We start from the raw sequence: 22,207 nt of genomic DNA on the forward strand, positions 1-22,207 counted from the left end.
GGTGCAATCAATTGCAGTTGAATTCTTTACAGTATACATCTAGCAGTATTACTTTGTGTTCATAGGAACAGGAGTAGGCCATTCAGTTGTTGTACTTTTACAGCTGTCATCCTGCTGTCCCGGTATAAGTGACCAGTCCTCAACCTATGCCTCTGGAGAGAGTCTGCTTTGTGACTGAAGCTTTGAATCTTGACATCCTTTTTTTGTTTCAGATCATTTTGAAAATGTTGGGTGAGTGTTATGTATTAGAGAGAGAATTCCCCATCAGAGCTTTTCAAAAAGAAGTGGATAAATTAAAAATTATCATTAATCCTTAACATCTTTTTAAAATCCTTGTTGGGAGATTTTTTTTTAAACATTGGGTGCTGAGACCTAATTCGAGGAACTGACTAGAAGGAATTACTGAACATGGCAACATGACAGAACTGAATTAACGTTAGCAGACAGACTGTGTGCATCCACAATTGTATTTAAGTCATGTATATTCACTCTCCTTGCATTATTGAGCTCAGTAATTCCAACCCAACCTACAGCAATCCTCTGCACTTACGGATGGTTAGATTATGTCATTAGCATCCATTGTTTAAACAAAAGCAGAAGTAGTACAGAAGAAAACACTGATCCTAATTCTGTATAATGGTTTTAGAAAAGGTGCTGATGGGGAGACTCTATGAAGTTCTGATTGATGCACTACAACAGAAGGTTTTTCTTTGGCTTTGGAGCAGGTTCTGAATGGCTTTTATGATGTAAATGTTGTACAGAAGCAGAAAAAGATTGTTCATAGAGTTGTTTCGATAAAAAGCCATATCAGTTGTAAAGGTTTTCATCCCCTTTTGAGATGTGAAAACTTTTAAAAAACAGATCATAAACTGCCCTTCCCTGATCTTTGTACCAAATGTGTAAATTATTTTTGACTATTTATTCTGTATGATTTTAAGAGTTTTTGTGGTTATTTAATATGCAAAGCTGTTAAACTTCCATGTTGGGTTCTTTGTTTAACCTGTAGAGCTGTTTTTTTATTCTTGCTGATAAACACATTTTAAATACAGCGAAAGCGACATTGTTCCATCTGTTTTTCCATTTGGGAAGTAGGTATATTGGGGGTTGAATTCAGGAACACCTATTTTGGGCTCCCACTTCCCCCACACACAGTCAATACCCTGCGTACAAATGACGAGGCCCAAGGAGTCCCATATGTTTGGTTTCAGACCTGATTACAACAAAGATGGCACTGCTGGTGGAGGCCACACTGGTAAGTGCTCCAATTTGAAACAGCAGTTCACAGGCAACTGGCTGTCAGGCGGAGGGATCTGGTGATTAGGAGAGGTAATGATCAGGGGTTTGACATTGTGGTTCTTAAAGAAAGTCATCGGGTCAGAAGGCTGAAATCAGAGATTGGAATGGGGCGAGATCCAGGGTCTGGGGAAATCAGGGGTGTGAATGGAATGGTGATTGTGCCAAGTAATGTTTCTTTTTATTTCTTTATGTAATTTTTGCATTGGTTTTCTCTTGAGGCAGCTGGCATTACTGCCTAGTGTTGTAGTGGGGACCAGAGAAAGATATTGGCCCCATGTTTGCATACAGATATTGTCGAACGCCTACTCCAGGCCTGGATAAAAGCCACCTTTTTTTGTGTCCTTACCCAGTGTGGCAGATGTGTGCATCCCCTACCATTTTGAGGTCTTAGGAGGTTTCATGGTGCCCAAGAATCATGTTGTATGCAGCCTAATTGATTTGCCAGTGACCTTTAAAAATGATCTCAAAGTTGGGCCAATTTTGGACAAGTAGAAATGTACTCGTTCCTTTTGAAGTGACTGAAATACAGAACAGTAATGGGTGAAGAAGGGCCAGGTTATAATAGAGCAGTGTAACAGTCCCTGTGCTGCTGTCATTGTGGATAGATCATTGTTGAGCTGCAGTTGGTTAGAGCTGTTTGCCATTTGTAAGGTTGAGCTAACGCATGTGGAGAAAACTTGAAAATGGAGAAAGGTGGACATGTATCTATCAGGGGCTAATCTTTACACGCGTGTTAAGATTACAACATACCCAACCTGATGCAGCCAACTCTAGAGTGGATGCTGGTAGTTTGGCCTGATGAGATAAGGTCAGCATTTGACCATCCCTAATTTCCTTAGAGAAACTGTTGGCAATTGAATGGCTTGAAGGGCCGTGTCATGTCAGAGGACAATTAAGAGTCAACCACATTGCTGTGGGTCTGGAGTCACACAGTCTCAAGTCAGAAATTTAGATGCTACTGTTGCCTATGATCTTGGTGCCATGGTCAGGAGACCTCCTTTACAATCTGCAACTATCCCTGCCATTTCCATGGCTGTGGCCTTATGTCAGGCCTGCTTCCACATCAGCTTATTGCTTTTGTTCAAAAGCTTTTATTCTTTCAGTCTCCCATGAACATGTCTCCCAGGTTGATTTCTAAGTTCATGCCATACCCACAGTGATGAGAGTTTTTTTATTTGATTATGCAATCTACAATAATCTCAATTGGCAACTGCTTCCCTTCACAGAATGCAACTCTCATTACTAGATGTGTCATAATGAGTCCAGAATCTCAGTAATTTAAAAATAGTACATACTGCTGGATGTCACAGGCAACACACCCTATCATGATGGGGAAAACATTTATTTTATCTGCATCTCCAAATTTGCTTTCAGCTAAATGCATAACCTTCACTTGTAATTCCCCTACACCTGTGTTAGGGTCGAATTCACCCATTGGCACTGAAGTCTTACTTTGAGTCAAGCGTAATATGTAATTGGAAAAATGTCCCCATGTACCTGAATATAATGGGCGCGTGCACACATTGTGAATCGCTCAAACTTCCTCAAAATCAATTAAGTTCCAAAGATGTCACAATGTTCTTCAGTCCTCAATTTCTCAAATTAAATGTAAAAACAAACTTCTACCCCAGCCTAGTCATCTTTCTGTTCTATATTACAGAGATTAGCATGTGGACTGTCAGCAGGCAACCACTACTGAACAACTTTATTTACAAATCTGCAGCCGAGAGGGCGATAACAAAATGCTCAGCTATTGCAATATATTAGAGGAAAATCAGCTTTTGATTTGCTGGAGAATGAATTAAATGCAATGAGAAATTACGGCAACCACTATTTATTTAAAGCATTTTTGCAGCAGTATGCTAATAGTTACTTATAGAAGGATTCAGAATTTAATGTAAAATAAACTCAGTTTAAAAAGTACTCTAGGCTTAAGATATATAACAAATATAAATTTTTATAATACAAGTGTAAAGGAAGACTAAATTCATTTTATGAACCTTTAGTCAGTTAATATTTCAAACTCCATCCAATAACATGCAGGAGAGTTTAACGTTAAATAAGGTCTTTATTACAATTTATCAAAAAATGTACATCCAGCCATGGATCATGAGGATCTTCCTTACATGTGGAATGTAACTCAAACACAGCAATGTTCTATGAAACATTCTTAACAAAACTTAAAACAAAATTAGTGGAAAACCATCAAGGTTTTATGTAACTGAGGTTAGAATATTTTTTCTGCTAAATGTCGATGTGGCCAGAAATGAGTTTCCTTTTGTGAAAAAAATCCATTTCATCCCAGTTCAATCGCAGATAATGAACAAAAATGAGACATACTTTGTCTACATTGCAAACTTAACTTGAATGCAATAAACTCAAAAATAAATGAGGCAGTTTGGGGAGGTATACTGCAAATGTCTCATTTGAGGATGGGTAAAATATTGCTGAATTCATTTTGCATATTTACCCCCACATTAGGTCTAGGATATTCCATTGGTTGAAGTGGGTTACTGGAATGCACCTTTCAGAAAATTAACTGATGGGTGCTTTACAGCTCCATAGTGTACTGTATGTCTGATCTTCACATTGTATATTAACTGGAGAGCAGAGCATTCTTAAATTCACAGCATTCTTTGCAAGCTTCCAGAGTGTTGATTGATATCTATTACCTTATCACGTGATCCACTCTATGTCCTAAACATCTCAATATGAATTAGAGTCATCCTAAATAAATTTCCTAGCTGCTCTAGCCCCTTTGACCAAAAAAAAAAATTCCCAAGTGTTAACCTACTGACAGATTAACATGCTATACAGAAGGCAGTGAATAACCCATTCTGGACTAGTAACTAAATGGGTATTCTTTCATCAATGATGCTGACTATCCAAACAGACCTACCAAAAAAGTAAGCATTTTGCTTAAGCTTTGGTGTAAGTTTGGAACAGCTTCAGTTGTGCTAATAATCCATGTGTACGCAAATATCCAGCTGCCTGAATGTGTTAGTCATGAAGTACAAAAATGTTTTCCTGTGATAACTTGGTATCACACCCACTCACTGATAACCAATATGGGAACTGTTCCAATTGCTTTACAAAGCATCTTCCTACATTGGTTTGTTGCTTTGCAAGACACATTTCAGTACTTAACTGGAAAGCAAGCCAACATTGCATGCTTTATGCAATAAGATGTATTCACAGCAAATCCCATTTAGAAATTTGTTCTTGCTAGTACCACTTCAAAAATATAAGCGTAACATGGAAAAAAAAACTTCACAGCTAATTACTTCAGTTAACGTTTTTCCCAGTTTGAAATCAGCTGGAGTGTTTCACGGTGAATGAGTCGATTTCTTTGTATCTGCAGCATACGTTTTAAAATGGTTTTAAGAAGTTAGTGGTGTCCACAGCCGAATGAACTACAGTTAATTAGAAAGTCCACTGCTGCAAATCGGATGCCGCATTGAGTTTTTCAGTGCTGCTTTCAGGTATATTCACAGAGGTGGCCACATCCAGCTGGGCAATGCGAACTGGTCCTTAGCCAGTTCATGATGTGCTGCAAGTGCCCACCGTGACTACATCCCTGGCACCAAACAAACAGCCCTTTAACAACTTGGTGGCACACAGCACACAGGCTAGGAGTCTGGTGGCATCTGAAACACAAAAACATGCAACAGGTTAGAGAGTAAATAATACTGGCAGTTACATTACTTTTCCATGAAATTTCAGATATGGTCCCATTCTCCCACTGTAACTGGCAAGATAGCAGTGGAACTCCAAAAGATGCATAAAGAATTTCAAGGCCAATGTTTACTGTAACAACGTTTCCAGATCTTAAATGTATTTCTTTTACTATTTAATGTAATGTACTTAACTCCACATTAGAAAAGGTTGATATGCAGCCCGAAAAAGTAAAATCAAATGCATCTTGTTCATTCAAGCAAAAGCAATGTCATCTTAAATAGATCCATATGACCTATTTGCAGAGCTCTGTTCTCACCTAAGATAGATCTCTACTTATCTTTAGCACAAGGAGCTTAATTGGGCAATGTGTGGATCCACCTCCTGATTCTAATATTTCAGTCTGTATGTACCTAATTCATGTAATTTAGGGTCAAGGAATAATTTACCTTTTAAGGGCTATTATTTTGATCATTGCTCAGGACATGGGTGACAGCAGCAAAATTGCATTTATGGGCAATTGCTAGTTACCCCAAGAAGGTGGAGGTGGGCCACTTCGTAACATTTGCTTACGACTTACTGGATCATTTCAGAGGAAATTAATCCCCAATATAGCGTGAGACTGGAGTCATGGAGACCAGGTTGAGCAGGGAATGAGTTGGATTTTCAAATGATGACCTAGAAGCCATTGTTGTTGTCCTGCTACCTCATCAATTCTGGACTTGGGATCTTGTTACATGGTATATTCCAACTTTTCCTAGTTGCCCAAAGTGAAGGGAGAGGGATCACATGATCAGGCCCTCCCTGCAAGGTGGCATGCAGAGTTAGTCTCGAGTGATTTTTGATATATTAGGACAGTCACTGGTTGCCTGTGCTGTACTATTTGAACAAATCATAAATAAGAATAGAGGATTCAACACTACTTTCAACCCTGTTGAAGGTGCTCAACTTTTCTCGTTTTTGTCTATTTTCTTCCCACCCACCCGACCAAGGTTACTGGTGTTTCACAGTCTGAACCTTTAATCAAGGCTTCTCAATAAACTGCATCAGTGACTTGCATCTTGTAAAAAGAATTGCAGTAGGCCTCAAGATGCTGGAACAGGACAAAGAATAGCAAAGTTGAAGAATGGACAAAAAGTAACTTTTCCGTTTCAGCAACAGAAATAGGTTTCAGTCAAAAAGGAATTCTGTATAAGTTCAAATATTTTCAGCTTGCCCCCACTAGATTTTACCATTAGGGTTTTATCCATATAACAGAGAGAGAGATGCTGCACTCTTCTAGCTTTCCCTCCAATAGCAGTTATTACAAACACAGCCCACCTATCACAGATCCAGCCCTTGCTGCACATTGGTCGTAAACATTTGGTGCAGTTGATGTGAAGCGTAGTTGATGCCTGGTTATAGCAATTGATGGAGCTGCACGTGCTCAGCTTGATCACCTCATTAGAGACATTCCACAGTTTGAAACGCTGCAGCAGGTCAATGTACGACATGTACCAGTGCTCCTGACAACAAAAGATAAAAGTAAAACTTTAAATGTTCAATGTAATGGTCAAATATTTCCTAGAGAGGTTTAATCAACATCTTTTTATTTTAAAAAATATCCCCCAAAAAAATACTACATAGAATAGAGCAACACTGAGCAATGACAGTTTGGAGAGAGAATCAAAAGCATGGTAGAAAGGATAGGTTGAGTATTTTAAAAGTTGACGACAAAGGTTCAGGAAGGAGTTTCAAAGAGTAAGGTCAATATGGCTAAAGGCTGTCACCAAAGTAGGGACAAGAATGTGATAAGGTCAGAGTTGGACAGTTGTCTTAAGACAATGTTCTTCCAATGAGCTAGAGGAGATGATAGTAGGGTGTGGTAAGGCCACAGTTATATGAGCTAAAGTAAAGGTTCTGAACTGAATGCATCATAGGATACGGAGCCAGAGAGGATAAGATTGTATTGTGCAAGTGGGAGATTTTGGGAGGAATGGAGTATATGTAGGGTGGATCTCCCATCTGAAGATGAAGAGGGATTTCTCCTCTGAGGGCCGTTCGTCTTTGAAATTCTCTTCGAGTGAGCAGTGGAAGCTGAGTTAGACAGATTTTTGATTGACAAGGGAGTCAAGGATAATGGGAGACAGGCAGGAAAGTGGATGATAATCGAATGGCAGAGCCAAATGGTCTACTGCTCATCTTAAAAATCCTTGAATGACCAATGGCAGAGAGAGATGGCACAAAGTGCAATTCAGGATGTTGGATATTTTAAATATTATAAGTTGTCCCCATGGTAAAGATCATCACTGAAGTAATAAAATTATCCAGTGTTTGGGCCTCTTTCAGAGAAGAATATCCAATATTTGAACAGTGGAAACCAATATTTTGTTACTTTATCTTCTGGATTTGATTTAATCAAGAATGCAAATGAAACATCCTCCCAATAGATTCATACTATTTGTGTAATCTTTGTTAAAGAAAGAAGATTTAACCTGCCCTTTAAAAGTTCAGTAATTATACTTTCAGGAATTTGGATATTCTTCAGAAATCCACAGATTTCACAACAAAAAGCAAAACAATTGCATACAAATGTTTTTGTATGAAATGTTAAGAGGAGGAAATGGAAATCACTTCATTGAAGCAATTCCAATTTTTTATTTGACAGGGGCAACACAAATCTAGCTTCAATACTCCTGATAAAATGAGACAAATATACTCCCTGATGGCTGTCACAGGCCAATCAGAAATGAAGTGACTAATGTGGACTCTTTTCCCAAATCTTAACATATTTAAGTACAAACTCAGACACCCCCATGGTCCGAGATCATTTTCCCCTTCATCCTCCCTTGTTGCTTAACTTTGAAATTGGCAGAAAATACAGTTTATTAGAACATACTCTAACCTGTGTTTGTTCATCTATTTCTTTCCGTATACGGTCCCCCAATACAATGAGGACTGATACGGCCATCTGCACATCTCCCTGCTCTGCATAGTAGTGGAGCATGTCTTTAACAAGGGAATTGAAGTAATCAGCAGGCAGGTAGGCATCATAGAGAGGCTGAGAGATCGACATGAGGGAAAAGGATTCAATTGGAGTCAAACATACAGTCTCCGCTTCATTTCCACTGACGTGTGGAGATTCCATTTTGTCCTGAAGATGGTCAGGAGCAGAAGGGTTATCTATAATTTCGTGACGCAGTTGAAACGCTTCTTGAGGCAAAATGTATTCATGTTCCTCTGCTAACAAATAGGAAGGCAATATATATGTAAAGGAATTTACTGACTTTGCCACTTAAAAGAAACAAGACAATTGAACATGGATCCTGTTCTAGAACAGCACTTTTACATGTACAGACATACTATCTGTAATTACATAATTCCACACCAACTCACCAGCAGCACAAATCATATATGGATGTGCACTTGTTGTGATCTTATGACCATTCATTTTAACAGTCTGAAAATGGCACCCCAAATTCTGATGCCCACCAGCAGGGAACAAGACGATGGCAGTGGGGTGACATCATGATAGAGGTAGTGTAATTGGCCTCAGGGCCTTAGGGTAACTATAAGATTCTCATTCCTGGTTGCTGCGCAACAATCCCTGATGGAAGTTTTTTTGTGTAAACTGGAAAGGACAGAGTTAGACATGGTTGTGAGATTTGCATGATTTTATAGTCCCCGAACATTCACAATCACTTGTGACTGACAGTGGAACCCTACTCCAGTAAGTAGTAAACACCTTCAAGAAAGGATGTCAGGGGTGAGAACTGTCAATTAAAAAAGGTCTCAAACATGTAGCAGTAATGTAAAGAGGGAAAGGATTTCCAGAACAGTTTTCAAAAGTTGGCTACATGTAATCTCATGCATAGAGATCAAATGATGGCCATGCTTACTCAGATGAACCTAAAGGAGGCCATTCAGTGGCATGTGGAACATGGGTACAGTGTCATTCTGACCAGTGTACAGTAAGAGCTGGAAGCTCAATGCACAAATTTACATACACAGCATTACTGACTTGGATACAAGGTCATACACAAACTCTTGAGTTTTTTATGCAAATAAATAATGCGAGGGACTATGCAAAAGTATCGCAATATGCAAATTCCATGAGTCACTATTTCCATCATTCATTTTATCAGAAATTATCAGAAGGGAGATAGTAGGGGCTTGTGTGGGAGCGCTTCTAGGGTAGTATACACTCCACACCCAGCTTAAAATAAAATCCTACATCAATGAGAAAAAGCATTAGGTTTAACACTGGTCAGTATTATGTTGCTACTGAGGATGTCTCCTTGGCAGAGAACAGCTCCTGACAAATCCAGTAGATAATGCTCACTGTAACAGGTCAAGAAAAACACCATTTTCTGAACATCTGTCTCAAGATTCCCAAGATAAATAAAACTTAGGTCAAGTCAGAGACTTAGTTCAAATCCCTCATCAGCGCCTAGTTTTAGCTACGATCAGTTTTCTTCAATCACCTTAGAGCATCTTGAATGCGCCAAAACACTGCACAGTTGCTGAATGATGGATTTCCATCTACACCAAAAGAACTCCCATGTGGTTAGGAGACTTGAACACAGTCAGTTTTCACTATGCAATTGATGACAGCAGCAATTTTTCTTAACAATAATATGACTAAAATGCTCACCTGGAGCATTTTCATGGTCCACCATGTAAAGGTCGTCTTCATCTCCTTCCACATCCCCAAATAAATAATCAGCAGGCACATCACTACCTTCTGTTTCCTCGTTCTCTGTGACAGGGCAGAGAAAAATATCAGTCAGATTAGATTGTACACTAACAGATGAGCATTTTACTCACAATGAAATCATTTAAACTATCACTTAAAAAAATTCACAATTATCGTAGCACTAACACACTGTACAAGGAGAAAGAAAACTACTACTGAAAAATAACATTTTTGTAACAGTGGAGTTTGGTGACAAAGACAGACTTCTTCCTTAAATTATTTTGTTATCTACCACAATCGTTGAAAAATGGGTGGTGTACTGATGGATATGCTTTGTTCTTTTATAAGTGTATAATCCACTTACAGCATTGAATTTTAAAAATGATTAACAGTGTCAGAGCCTTTACCACTCTGATAAATCATTAGCCATGTAGCACTAGCTTTGACACTGTAGTATCATGTCTCATTAATAAGTTTAATTGGATAAACTTTAAGCAGTTTAACTGGAGTTCCCAGTACATGTACAAAAATACTGATACAGTAACATGGCAAAAATCAAATACCGTACCTTCATTTGCAGAGATCAAAGGATTTGAGGAATCTAAATGATTAATCTCTGGCCGATTTTCAGCCTTTCCTCGCTCCAACCTAGTCTCATTGCCTAGTGCTGCAGAGAGCTCCTTGAGACTGGGAAGAAAAATTAAACATGAATCCATTACATTATCCACTGTATTAAATAGAAAGAAACTGCACTCCTTAAAAATTTCACCAAATCAGACAAAAATTGAAGGGAGGGGAGTTTTGAACATGGAAGCTGTAATAAATTAAGAAAAGCCCATACACACAGTAGGTAAGCAAACATATTTTCAACTTAAGTACAAATGAGTTATGCCAAATGAGTACAAAACAAAAGGATAGAAAGCCAAGACCATATGGTTTACTGCTGTTAGGCCAACTTATAAGTCCTAAGCCATAAATGTAGTCTTACCACAGTATTCTAAGACTTTTTTTTTTTTAAAAAAGTTAAATTGACTCTGCTTCTCTTACCTGTTCATAAGAGGCAAGCCTCCACTCTTGCCTATACTTTGATTCAAGTTCACAGATGAAATAGCACCTGGGTTGCAGTAGACAATCCTCAGCATTGTCCATGTCTGAGCCACCTAGAGACAGAGTGGAGCAAAGTTAAATCTTGATTATACCAGAGGTGTAGTGCATCAGGGATGCTGAAAGCATTCAATCCACAGATTCAATCCACCCCCAATTTCAGCTACATTTTTCTAACCCAATGTTTACAACAGTCAATGTAAAATGTAATTAAGGACAGACTCTATCAAGCAGTGATGACAAGGTCCGCAGTAATGTTATCTGCTCCTTATTCACTGTGCATTTAAATAGAGAACAAATTTCAATATTTGTGCTTGGTGTTCATAAGATTAGAATACATGGCTAGGAACTGTAATAAAACCATTTAAATTCCCATTCCTATGGGCTGACAACAATTCACTTGAGCCCTGTCATTCATTAGTTATCAAAGCACCACCTAGGAAGGGGAGGACAAGTTGTATTTACCATTCATGTGTCACATGGCATCTTTCAGTCGTGACTGCAATCGGGGCACGCTTACTTTCCAGAAAGCTGCAAAATCTAAGCATTATCAGGTGAACAAAACTTTCCCCCTATCCCCTCTGAAAAATGAGCATTTATTTTGGGGTGTAATTTTATATCTGCCAGCAGCTCCCTGATATGGTGCCCAAGGGATTATTCTTCAGGGGTAACCAATGACGGACCAGCAGGTGAACTTACTGTGGTGGAAACCACAGCTGACCCCACTCTTGCCTCAACTGGTGGCACATGTACTTTCTAGTAAGGTGTCATTAAACTACTGTTTACACCAATTCTCCTAGATTCCTACTGAAGTCATGGCAAGAGAACAGAGGAAACACCATTCCCTTACATTTCTGTCGATTGAAGGGAGGAGTGTGAAGAGCTACTTTTTCCATTTTTGACCCAAGTAATCACAGTACCTGAAAACGATATAATTCTTTAGCAATTTTGGCATTGTGATCACAGAGCTCAGCCAGCGACCGGCCAGTCAGAATGTACTGTTGCGCCATGGTGACAAACCAGTCCATGGAGTTGCTGCCCAGCTCAGTTTCAAACACATTAAGAGCGCTGGATACGTTTGAAAATTGCTCCGGTAAATCCGGCTTCTTGAAGAAAAAAATGGGATAACGTCTTTCTCCACCATAGGTTTTCCGATTTGAGTCACCAGCAAACATGCTGTCTTTTCCTGCAAAAGCCAAGTCTCCAAAAAGCCCGTAGCACAATCCTTCAGGATTGGCACGGTCGACAGGTCGGCTGGCATCTTTAAACATGTGCTGGTACAAAGTGCTGTCTTTTGATCCAGAAAGGAGGTAATAAGGGTCATGAATATGACGCCACGCAATTCCCGTAGCAACATCCTTGTGCTCCTCAAATATTCCAAATGGAATATATGGACGCCGAATGTCCCAGACATAAATGTTGTGATCTACCATCATGGAGCAGGTTGCTAGATGGTATTTCATTTCTGGCCGCCACTTCACACGTGCTACCGAGGCAATATTCTGGACACAATAGATCTCCTTGGTCCTGGTTGCCGAAATGTCCCATACTTTCACCATTTTATCCCGTCCTCCGGTTGCTAACCATCCTCTGAAAAAGGAACAAAAAAAAAAAAGCACGCATTATATTGCATTTATTACTCACTCTTGGCGACTATTAAGATCTACATACCACTGTTCAACCCGTGAGGAAATTTCCTCTACAAAACAAAAAAAAATCAAATCAAATGCACAGACCAGATTAGTTCAACAAAAAGACTGGAGCAATGCACATTCCATGTGAGCAGTGTGTTACATGACCCTTTTTTTTAAATCAACGGACATTACATCAAAGGGAATGCAAAGATACAAAGGACAAGGTGGCTGGGAAACAGAAAGCAGCGTAGGAGAAGCTGTGCTAGAATCTCTTTTTCAACTTACGCGAACGTTTCCCACCGAGGCACAAGAGGGATGAAGTTTACTTATGCCACTCATGCTAGGAGGGCATGGACAATTATGAGGAACAATTCTGGGGATTTGAGGATTATGGACAGGTTAGCAAGTTGGGTGGATAGCTGGCAGATGTAAAAGAGAGAGAGTCAGAAAAGCGAACAGCAGAATACCTTACTAGAGTTGAAGAACAAAGTGATAATAAAAGAGGGCATATAGTGGAAAAAGCATGAAAAAATGCTAAATGGAATGATTTTTATATATAGCGTCACTGCGATAATGTTAAATTTGTAAAGACACTGCGTGTGCCACACTGTAGTGCGTGCAGTTCTGAACATCCAGTTATATAAAAGGGATAAAGAATACAAAAATGGTTCATTACAGTTGCCACTGATGATAATTATAAGGATAGGCTTGAACAATTGGTGCTGTTTACAGTGGGTAAGTGATTCCCCCAGAATTCAAGAGGTGCTCAAAATCATAAAGGATTTTGAGAGGATAGTTGGTAAAAATTTATTCCACTGCTTGGAAATACCAGCAACCAGTGGAAACTATTGGAAGCAATTCTGAGGGACAGAATTAATCTACACTTGGAGAGGCAGGGATTAATCAAGGACAGTCAGCATGGTTTTGTTAATGGGAGGTCATGTCAGACCAATTTGATTGAATTTTTCGAAGAGGTGACCAGGTGTGTAGATGAGGGCAATGCATTTGACGTAGTCTACTTGGACTGCAGCAAAGCTTTTGCTAATGTTCCACATGGGAGACTAATAACGGACGTATGAGCCCATGGGATCCAAGGCAATTTGGCAAATTGGATCCAGAATTGGCTGAGTGGCAGGAAGCAGAGGGTGATAGTCAAGGGGTGTTTTTGTGACTGGATGCTGTGTCCAGTGGGGTTTCACAGGCATTGGTGTTGGGTCCCTTGCTGTTTGTGGTATATATAAACGATTTGGACTTGAATGTAGGAGGGTTGATCAGTAAGTGTGCGGATGACATGATAACTGATGAGGTGGTAAATAGGAAGGAGGGTAGCCTTAGATTACAGGAGGATATAGACAGGCTGGTCAGATGGGCTGATTAGTGGCAAACGCAATTTAATCCAGATAAGTGTGAGATGATGCACTTGGGCAGGACAAACAAGGCACGGGGATACATGATGAATGATAGGACCCTGGGAAGTACCGAGGATCAGAGGGACCTTGGTGTGCGTGTCAACTGGTCCCTTAAGGTAGCGGGACAGGTAGATAAGGTGGTTAAGAAGGCATATGGGATACTTGCCTTTATTAGCTGAGGCATAGAATATACGAGCAGGGAGGTTATGCTGGAACTGTATAAAACGCTGGTTAGGCCACAGCTAGAGTATTGTGTGCAGTTCTGGAATCCGCATTATAGGAAGGATGTGATGCACTAGAGAGTGTGCAGAGGAGATTTACCAGGCTATTGCCTGGGCTGGAGCGTTTTAGTTATGAGGAGAGATTGGATAGACTGAGGCTATTTTCCCTGGAGCAGAGGAGATTGAGGGGGGGACATGATTGAGGTGTATAAAATTATGAGGAGCATAGATAGGATAGACAGGAAGGAACTTTTCCCCTTGGTAGAGGGATCAATAACTAGGGGGCAAAGATTTAAGGTAAAGGGCAGAAGATTTAGCGGGGATGCGAGGATGAATTTTTTCACCCAGAGGGTGGTGGGAATCTGGACCTCTGCCTGAAAGGGAGGTAGAGGCGGAAACCCTCATAACATTTAAGTAGTATTTGGATGTGCACTTGCGATGCCATGGCATACAAGGCTGTGGGCCTAGTGCTGGAAAATGGGATTAGAATAGTTAGGTACTTGTTTGACTGGCGCAGACTCGATGGGCCGAAAGGCCTTTTTCTGTGCTGTAGACCTCTGATCTAATTCTGTTTACACTTAAGATGAGGTTTTGGCACAGAGGTTATAACATGGAATGCCTTACCACAATGGCTACTGAGGCAGAAACAATAACAATTTATAAAGGAGCTGGATATGTTTTTGAAATTAGATAAAAAGGCAGATGGAGAAAACACAGGGAAATAGGATTTGGAATAGCCTCTCCAGCTAGAGAACAGACACCAGTACTAGTAAGATGGAACAAACTAGCCTGCTGAGCTCTCATTTCTGTTCCTTTATAAACAACTATTTAAAGTACACATACAGGTGTTCCCTAATTTTTTGAAAAAGCTCGAGGTAAACAACAAAAACTAAAATTAAAAAACTGCATCATGATTTGCAGTCAAATTAGGTGCAAAAACAATATAAAATGCTCATTCAAAACAGCTTGAGCTATCACCTAAGCCTTAGTTATAACTAAGTATATTTCACTACACTTTAATGGTGCAGTTCAAGAGCATTGAACTCTGGTGTAGCACCTAATTCAGCCCATCTGAAGAGCACCAGTTTGATTTCTGTGGATCCTCTACAGTCTGTTAGTTCAGCTCTAAAAGTTGTGTACTACAAGCTGGCACAGAGTGTTGAAGCTCCAATATGCTGCTACCTAGTAGGGCACTGTCACAATGTTGCAGCTAAATATTATCACAATTTCTCCTCCTTTTGCCCATTTATTTATTCCATCCGATAGCCCCAATCTTCTTCAAACTTTCCTCGACTCAGAGACTCCCCTGTTTTGTGAGAAGCTGCAAATTGCTGCCAGACCCCATTGAAGTGTCGTGTGTGCCAATTTCCCCACCGGCTCTTTATGGATGCAGCTTCTTCTCTCCTTCCCTTTAGGTCCTAACAGATTAGACAGGCAGAAACTGGGTATGAAGCTGTCCCGCTGGCTGTTGCCTGTGATTTCCCCATATGGTGAGTTCTCAATCTTAACTGCAAGTTAAGCAGGTGTTGAGTATAGGCTGGGCAACTTTCCACAGAAAGCAAATATGAATGAAGGCAGGAAGCGATCAGACACACTGCAGTAACCTTGTCAAAAGCTTGAGCAGGCTGCCTGGCCAGAAGCTCAGCCAAGGCAGAGCACTGCATAAGACAGAAGAAAACAGTAAGAAAAAGCAGAAATAATTTCAACGGTGTGGGTTATTCATGTCAGTTCCAACAAAAAGGCTTGGGTTTTATTTATTTGTTGGAAATTTGACTGAAATCAGGGCTCAAGTTAAAATATTCCACAATTAGCTGGCAATTTTCAAAAATAAAATTTATTACTTAATATTGCAGCTTTTGTAAAATTTTGACAGTAAATTGCTATATCCCAATTTTTGTCTGATGCAAAAATGACATTGGTTAAGTTTGGCAAGGCAATAATTTGGCATCAAGTCTTCACGAGGAGTGGCTCAATGCCCTTGAATTAAATGTGAGTGTTCAGACTAGTAACTGGACCTTTGAGCGTGATGCTCCCTCTAGTATGTAGATTACTAAATACCCATTGATGTCTGTTTACCATTTTGCATGAGCCAAGTTATACTGAAGCTCACCCAAAGATCTTAACATACTTCAGTTTGGCAAAAGTAGTGAAAAAAAAGTCTTATCAAGACTCTAAATGTAATTACTGAAGGTTGCAAGAGCCTCACTGTACTCACCTATCATCTGGGTGCCAATCACAGCAGAAGACAGGTCCATTATGTGCTGTAAACATGCGCTCATATCTATCTGGCCGTCTTATGTCCCAGAGCTGAACATTACCATTTTCAAAAGAAGCAGCAAATGTGAAATAGTCTCTTACACTGAACTGGACATCCCGGACACTTTCTGACTGACCTACAGAAGATAAAGTTCCACTTGCAAGATTACCAAAATAGTAATGGCAGTTAACATCAGGCAGGATGTATCGGAACACAAATCTAAAGTTAATGAGATGAATATCTTCTCTGTATGACATCTAAGTATCCTGCATTACATAATTTTGAATAGTTCCTACTGCTAGCCCAATGACCTAGAGCTACCTGCAGTTAAGTATCAATCTTAGTCAGAAACATCATGAGGACAGCTGGTGCAACATACAGAAAGTAGCAATTTAATGCTTTTCAGAGTGGGTTAAGGCTCACTGTTGGAGCAGTGTGAGGGGGTCAGGAGGCATCTAATCCATAGAGCAGTTAACTAGGTAACACTTAATAGAAACCAAGATACTAGTCAATTAAAGCTCCACTCCTTCCCACACAACCATCATGACATCCAAAGTCCCAAATTCCTCAACAGTAAAAATTAAATATTTTAAAGTCTCAAACACAACAGTCAGACAATTCCTAACCGATAAAAGGCAAATATGGACTGGTACCAGGAGATCTCTTCATGTAAAAGTGATCGATGCGTGGCATGGACTCCTGGATAGAACAGTGGAAGCCTTTCTGAATGGATAAGCACAATGCTTTGAATCACCTCTCTCACACATAATTAGCTCATAAACAGTTACCATAAATGGTAGCGGCTGCTTTAATTAACTTTGGCACTGCCCACAGGATGATGGCTGCCTCAAGCTGAGGAAACGCAGGCCTTAATGTTAGTACTTCATCAGACAACTAATGCTGTTCTTCACCATTTAGATGGCGAAGCAGGTAGTATTCAAACAGAGAATGGGCCAACTTTAGGCTTATCCATATTAGCTATATTATTTCAGAGAGACACGCCATTAATGAAGTAAACACTGGGGAAGCTTTTAACCTGTTAGCCATCACTGCTAATATTTCTAAAACTCATTAACAGACAGGAAATTCATTTGTAAAATATTTTCATTATAGCGGAAAGTTTTCTAAAACACGAGTAACCGTGCATGAGAAACTGTGCAACTAAAATTTTAATATGAATTGCTAATAAAGGAATACAGTTTCACAAATGAACCAATCACTTTTGACTTTACAGGAACATAAATAAAAATATCCTTTACCGGAGAAGGTGCTCACAGAATGTCTCTTCCGGAGATCAAAGCACTTCATGTAGCCATCCTGGGAGCCACTCAGCAGCATGTGCACTTCATTGGGATGGAAGCACACCTTATTGACTGTGCGTTTGTGCTCGGTGAAAAGCTGATCCTGTTTGTTCCGAGATGGTTTGCCAAGATTCCATGTAATCACGGCTCCGTTTGTGGCTGCTGTCGCCATCAGGTTATCATCCATCTGATGCCACACCACATCAGCACAGCTTAAGTTCAGAGAGACCTTGCGCCCTACCCGCAGGTTTAACTTTTCCACAAATTGTTCCTCCTCTATGGAGTAGATTTTAAAGATGTTGCGACCAACCACTGCCACCTGGGCAGCATCCCTACATACGCTAATGGCGTTGGCAGGTGCATCAAGGTGGCAGAACATGGTTCGCCCTGTGATGGTTGTGCCACTCAAGGCTGTAGTCACTCGGGCCATCTTCTCCATAAGGAATTTCTGGCAAAGCTGCCAGTTAGGAAATGAGAGCAGCCGTTATCAATTACTTCAGTCTTGCCAGTCTGAAAAGAATATCGTAGTTTCACGTTTTAAACAGTTTCCAATTGGTCCTTTTTTCACAAGTCAGCTTATCTGGTAATATACATCAGTGCAGATGCTGACAGATCTTGAATGCGAACTGGCATTGTTCTCGTGATACGAACAGTCACATTGGACTATACTCCTTAAATTTAAGGCATTTCACTCAAATACAGTTTTTGTTCATCACCTGTCAATGGAATGTATGAAATGAGTGATAGTGCCAGTGTACAGGACTGGCAAAACCCAAAATTCACATCAGTTTGGTTAAAAATCTGGAATTAAAGAGGACAGAAATTAAGATTTAATCATCAATTAGTAAATCCGCTTGAAATAAAAATAATTTGACCTCTTTAATCACCTAAAGACATATTGCAGGCTTCCAAATTTTCTTGGGTGGGTAGGTGGATAATGTCAAAAGGCTATATTATTTATTTTCTCTGTCATTCTTATAAAAATGCACATAATCTAAAACAAAATTCAAAATATTCTTTAGATACATTTTAACGCTATATGATCTTATCTCGCCACTTGGTGAAAAATCTTTATGAGAGCAATTGTCAATTAGGCTGAAAGAGCAGCCATAAAGAAAGTGAAAATCTATACAAGTTTACAACGCCAACATGATTTAGTTCGTCATAACTGAAAATTTCCTTTTAAAAAGGCAATACTGCTACCTATTATTTTGACACGTGTAGTTAACAATGTTTTATTACTATTATATACTAACTATGCACCTGCAGCACCTCTCCCGAACAGACAGATGTACATTGAAAAATAAAGCACACTGTATAATGTAAGATATACTGATGGTTATTGTGCAGAGATACACAACACTAATTTGAGATCATAATTTCTTATACAATAAGCCACAATTTTATTGCCATCACATGATGTAAAAATCAGCCAATTCACAATTACATAACCCTTTTCCGATCCACAAAAACAACTTGGAACAAACATGGTTAAACAATGTATGCTCGCAGGTCACGCTTCCTCCCACAGGACTGGGGTCACATCAAAGATCAAGTAATTGTGGAAATCCTGTGATAATAACTTCAACACATGAAAAAACAGGGACCTTGTAAACAAAAATTACACAAGTTTGATGAAAGAAATATGACTGCACTTTCCAAACTACTCAGATGTTTGTTCGCGATTCAAATGCAGAAAGGGACAGAGTTGAAATGGATGGGTATTGATGTAGAGAAATTTACACTGAATCTAGTGTGAAGAATTGAGGCAATTTTACATTAAGAATTCTCCAGACTATAACTGCAATTATAAAAGTGAATACTATCACTTCATGGTAAATCCAAATTTTAAAAGTTAGTTATTGGTTGCAACAACATGCGTTACAATTATGAGGTTCAGAAAACTATTATGCTTTGGGACTGTCTCTTTAGTTGAGGGTAAAATGAAGGGAGGCATGTGACTGTTCTGAAGTCTGCTTGACAACAGGCCTGGGTGGGGATGGAGACTGTTAAAGATTTAAGGGAGGCCCAGGTTATTTTGTTAGAAAGAACATACAAGGTGTTCACTCATGGAGATAATGGCAGCAGCATCTGTGTTTACATTGCTGGATTGGTAGTCTCCAAAGTCCCAGGAAGGTGTTGAGAATGTCAGGTTGCAAACAGTTATGCTTTAAATTGGCCATTTAATTCCAACATAGAATAGAATTGGGGTCTAAAGAATTGCTAATCAGCATTTGTACCTGGATATAAGGCCCATGTGATTCATGTTGTCATGGAGATAGAAACTATTCCCCACTCGTAGCCTAAGATATCCCAAAAACTCTCAGACAAGTTAGTCTGCCAGGATTCAGGAAGGGGTTCACCACACAGGAATGCAGATAGGAGTCGCATTCAGATAAAAGGATTTGAAAAAAGGCCAGAAGATTCCTCTAGCTTGTGCTACAGGGAGAATCGCAAGAAAAAATTCTCACCATGAAAGACAGTTCTGGGGTTAAAAGTCACCAGACTGAGAAAGGAAAAGATCGGAAGTAAACAATTGGGAGCTAAGAATACCTTTGGAGTAGATCCAGGAAAATCAAACGACTACTTAAGGGACAGTGTAAGTATATCTGTGAAGTGACTTCTTTAGCTGTGTTAAAACTGAAAGGGAAAAGTTCTGTTCTGACGTTTAATGTATGATTTGCTTAAAACAATACTTTTTAGCTAATAGTGTTTTTAGTCTGATGGTTACAGTAAAAGTCTTAAAATACAAAATCTTGTTGCGTCATTCTTTCAGCTATTAACTGGAAGTTAAATTTATTTTTAAAAGTTATTGAACTCTTCAGGTGTCATAACACAAGGCACCAAAGCAGAAGACAGAAAAATTCTGATCAGAATATATACTGGGAAAACTCAACTTTATTTTTACACCTCAGTACTGTGAAATCAGTGGGAAAGTAAGATTAGTTGAATTGAGACAAACAACCTTGAATATTTTTACGAGATTTGTTTTGTTTTAAAATCTTGGTTTTAAAATATTTCAAAAAAATGGCGTAAGTCAATATTAATTATGTTTCGAAAGCATTGCCAAGATTAATTCTGTAATTGTACAGTGTAACAGGTGATATTTAATCCCATCTAAAATTCATTCACAGTGAGTTAAAATGGGGCCCATTTAATGCCTCATTTAGTACATTAGTTATTTGAAATAAATGCAAAACGCTGCAGATGTTGAAAATCTGAAATAAAAACTGTTTTCCTTGGAGAAGGGGGGATTTGATAGAGGTATTCAAAATTATGAGGGTCTGGACAGAGAGAAATAGTTCCCACTTGTGAAAGGATCAAGAACGAGAGGCCACAAGTTTAAAGTAACTGACAAAAGCAGCAAAGGCAACATGAGGAAAAGCTTTTTCATGCAGCGAGCGGTTAAGGTTGGGAATGCACTGCCTGGGAGTGTGGTGGAAGCAGGTTCAACTGAAGCATTCAGAACGAGATTGGATGCTGTCCGAAAGGGAAGAATGTGCAGGGTTACGTGGAGAAGCCAGGAGAATCACACTGGATGAATTAATCATTCAGAGAGCTGGTGCTGACATGATGGGTCGAATGACCTCCTTCCGGGCTGTAAAAATTCTGAGATCCTGTGGAAAGAAAAGCGCTGGAAAAGCTCAGCAGGTCTAAACAGAGTTAACGTTTCGCATATGACTCTTCTTCAGAACTGGATTAGTTATCTTGCAAGTCTACTGAGGGGAGGGGAGGGGGGGGGGGGGCTGGTAAGCCCAGGAAAGAAGTGTTTGTGTGACCTTTCGTGCCAAGTATCTTGCCCCACCCAGCCAGGTCAAAGCAGGTTAGCTGCCGGGTCCAGAACCAGCTCCAAGTGTCACTTGGAACTCCAACAGAACAATACAATATCACGAGGAGCAGAACTCATTGCCTCTCCCCCCCCCCCTGGCAACAGCTTCAAGCCCCAGAATTACCACAGAGAGAAAATAAAATCTCACAATCCTGCAACGCCACGGGGCCGTTTCAAACCCCCCCGCTTCGCCGATCCCCTCACTCTTTACCCGAAAAACTTTCCCCTTTCAGCCCCAAAACTCAAACTCCAGAGAGAACAACCACCCTCACCTTCTCCTCGCCGCCATGCACCGGAAACCGTCACCTTTACCGCTTCCGACCCCCCCCCCCCCCCCCCCGGCCGCCAACAACCCGCACAAACGTTCCGCCCTGAGGTGCGCCGTTCCCAGCCTAACGCCCCGGTAAAAGACGTCTTCCTTCGCCGGGCTTCCCTCACCCAGGTCGGGAGGCTCAAGCCGCAAAATCCCGGCGATTCGCGCCCCGTGCGAGAAGAAGAAAGATTCCCCTCACCCCGAGGATAAAACCGCTTCGGTTTCAGTCGAAACTACAACTCCCGTGAGGCCCCGCGGCAGGTTGGCCCACGTGATATAAACACGGGTCACATGAACAGCCCCCTCACCACCCACCCCCCCCGAAGCCCCGGCTTCGGTAACTATGGAAACGGCGCAGCCAATCCGCGCCCAGCACGGTGTTCCAGGGTCCGTGACGTCGACAATGGGCAGGGTGGGGAGTGCGCATGCGTTAGAGCTGCAGCTAGTTACAATGGGCTTTAGGTACAGTTTGGTGGTGGAGACAATGTTGGGA

The 22,207-nt window shown here is 40.3% G+C and overlaps 1 protein-coding gene across 3 annotated transcripts; it reads right to left on the reverse strand.

Annotated features, from left to right (window-relative positions):
• Positions 1-3,114: 3,114 nt before the first annotated feature.
• wdr24 (WD repeat domain 24) lies at positions 3,115-21,720 on the reverse strand. 3 transcript variants are annotated; one of them, XM_041207093.1, is made up of 10 exons: positions 21,674-21,720; positions 17,531-18,373; positions 16,230-16,407; positions 11,671-12,340; positions 10,694-10,806; positions 10,215-10,333; positions 9,605-9,709; positions 7,856-8,190; positions 6,292-6,476; positions 3,115-4,943 (listed from the first exon to the last, which is right to left on the reverse strand). In XM_041207093.1, exons 2-10 carry the CDS (start codon positions 18,009-18,011, stop codon positions 4,775-4,777), a joined length of 2,355 nt encoding a protein of 784 aa, XP_041063027.1. In that variant the 5' UTR covers positions 18,012-18,373; positions 21,674-21,720; the 3' UTR covers positions 3,115-4,774. The 3 variants fall into 3 exon arrangements, with proteins under 3 accessions (XP_041063027.1, XP_041063025.1, XP_041063026.1); XM_041207091.1 differs by having other exon boundaries at positions 7,856-8,193; XM_041207092.1 differs by lacking the exon at positions 21,674-21,720 and adding an exon at positions 18,460-18,523 and having other exon boundaries at positions 7,856-8,193.
• Positions 21,721-22,207: the final 487 nt, after the last annotated feature.

Source organism: Carcharodon carcharias, chromosome 15 (assembly GCF_017639515.1).
Source record: "Carcharodon carcharias isolate sCarCar2 chromosome 15, sCarCar2.pri, whole genome shotgun sequence".
NCBI classification, from domain to species: Eukaryota; Metazoa; Chordata; class Chondrichthyes; order Lamniformes; family Lamnidae; genus Carcharodon; species Carcharodon carcharias.

What these genes read in the sequence shown, in the direction of transcription:
- wdr24 (XM_041207091.1), bottom strand. Translation starts at nt 18,011, where the DNA reads ATGGAGAAGATGGCCCGAGTGACTACAGCCTTGAGTGGCACAACCATC. An exon ending in GGACCATGAAAATGCTCCAG is followed by an intron (nt 8,194 to 9,604) that starts GTGAGCATTTTA and finishes CCTATTTGTTAG; the next exon opens with CAGAGGAACATGAATACATT. An exon ending in AAATAGATGAACAAACACAG is followed by an intron (nt 6,477 to 7,855) that starts GTTAGAGTATGT and finishes TTTTGTTGTCAG; the next exon opens with GAGCACTGGTACATGTCGTA.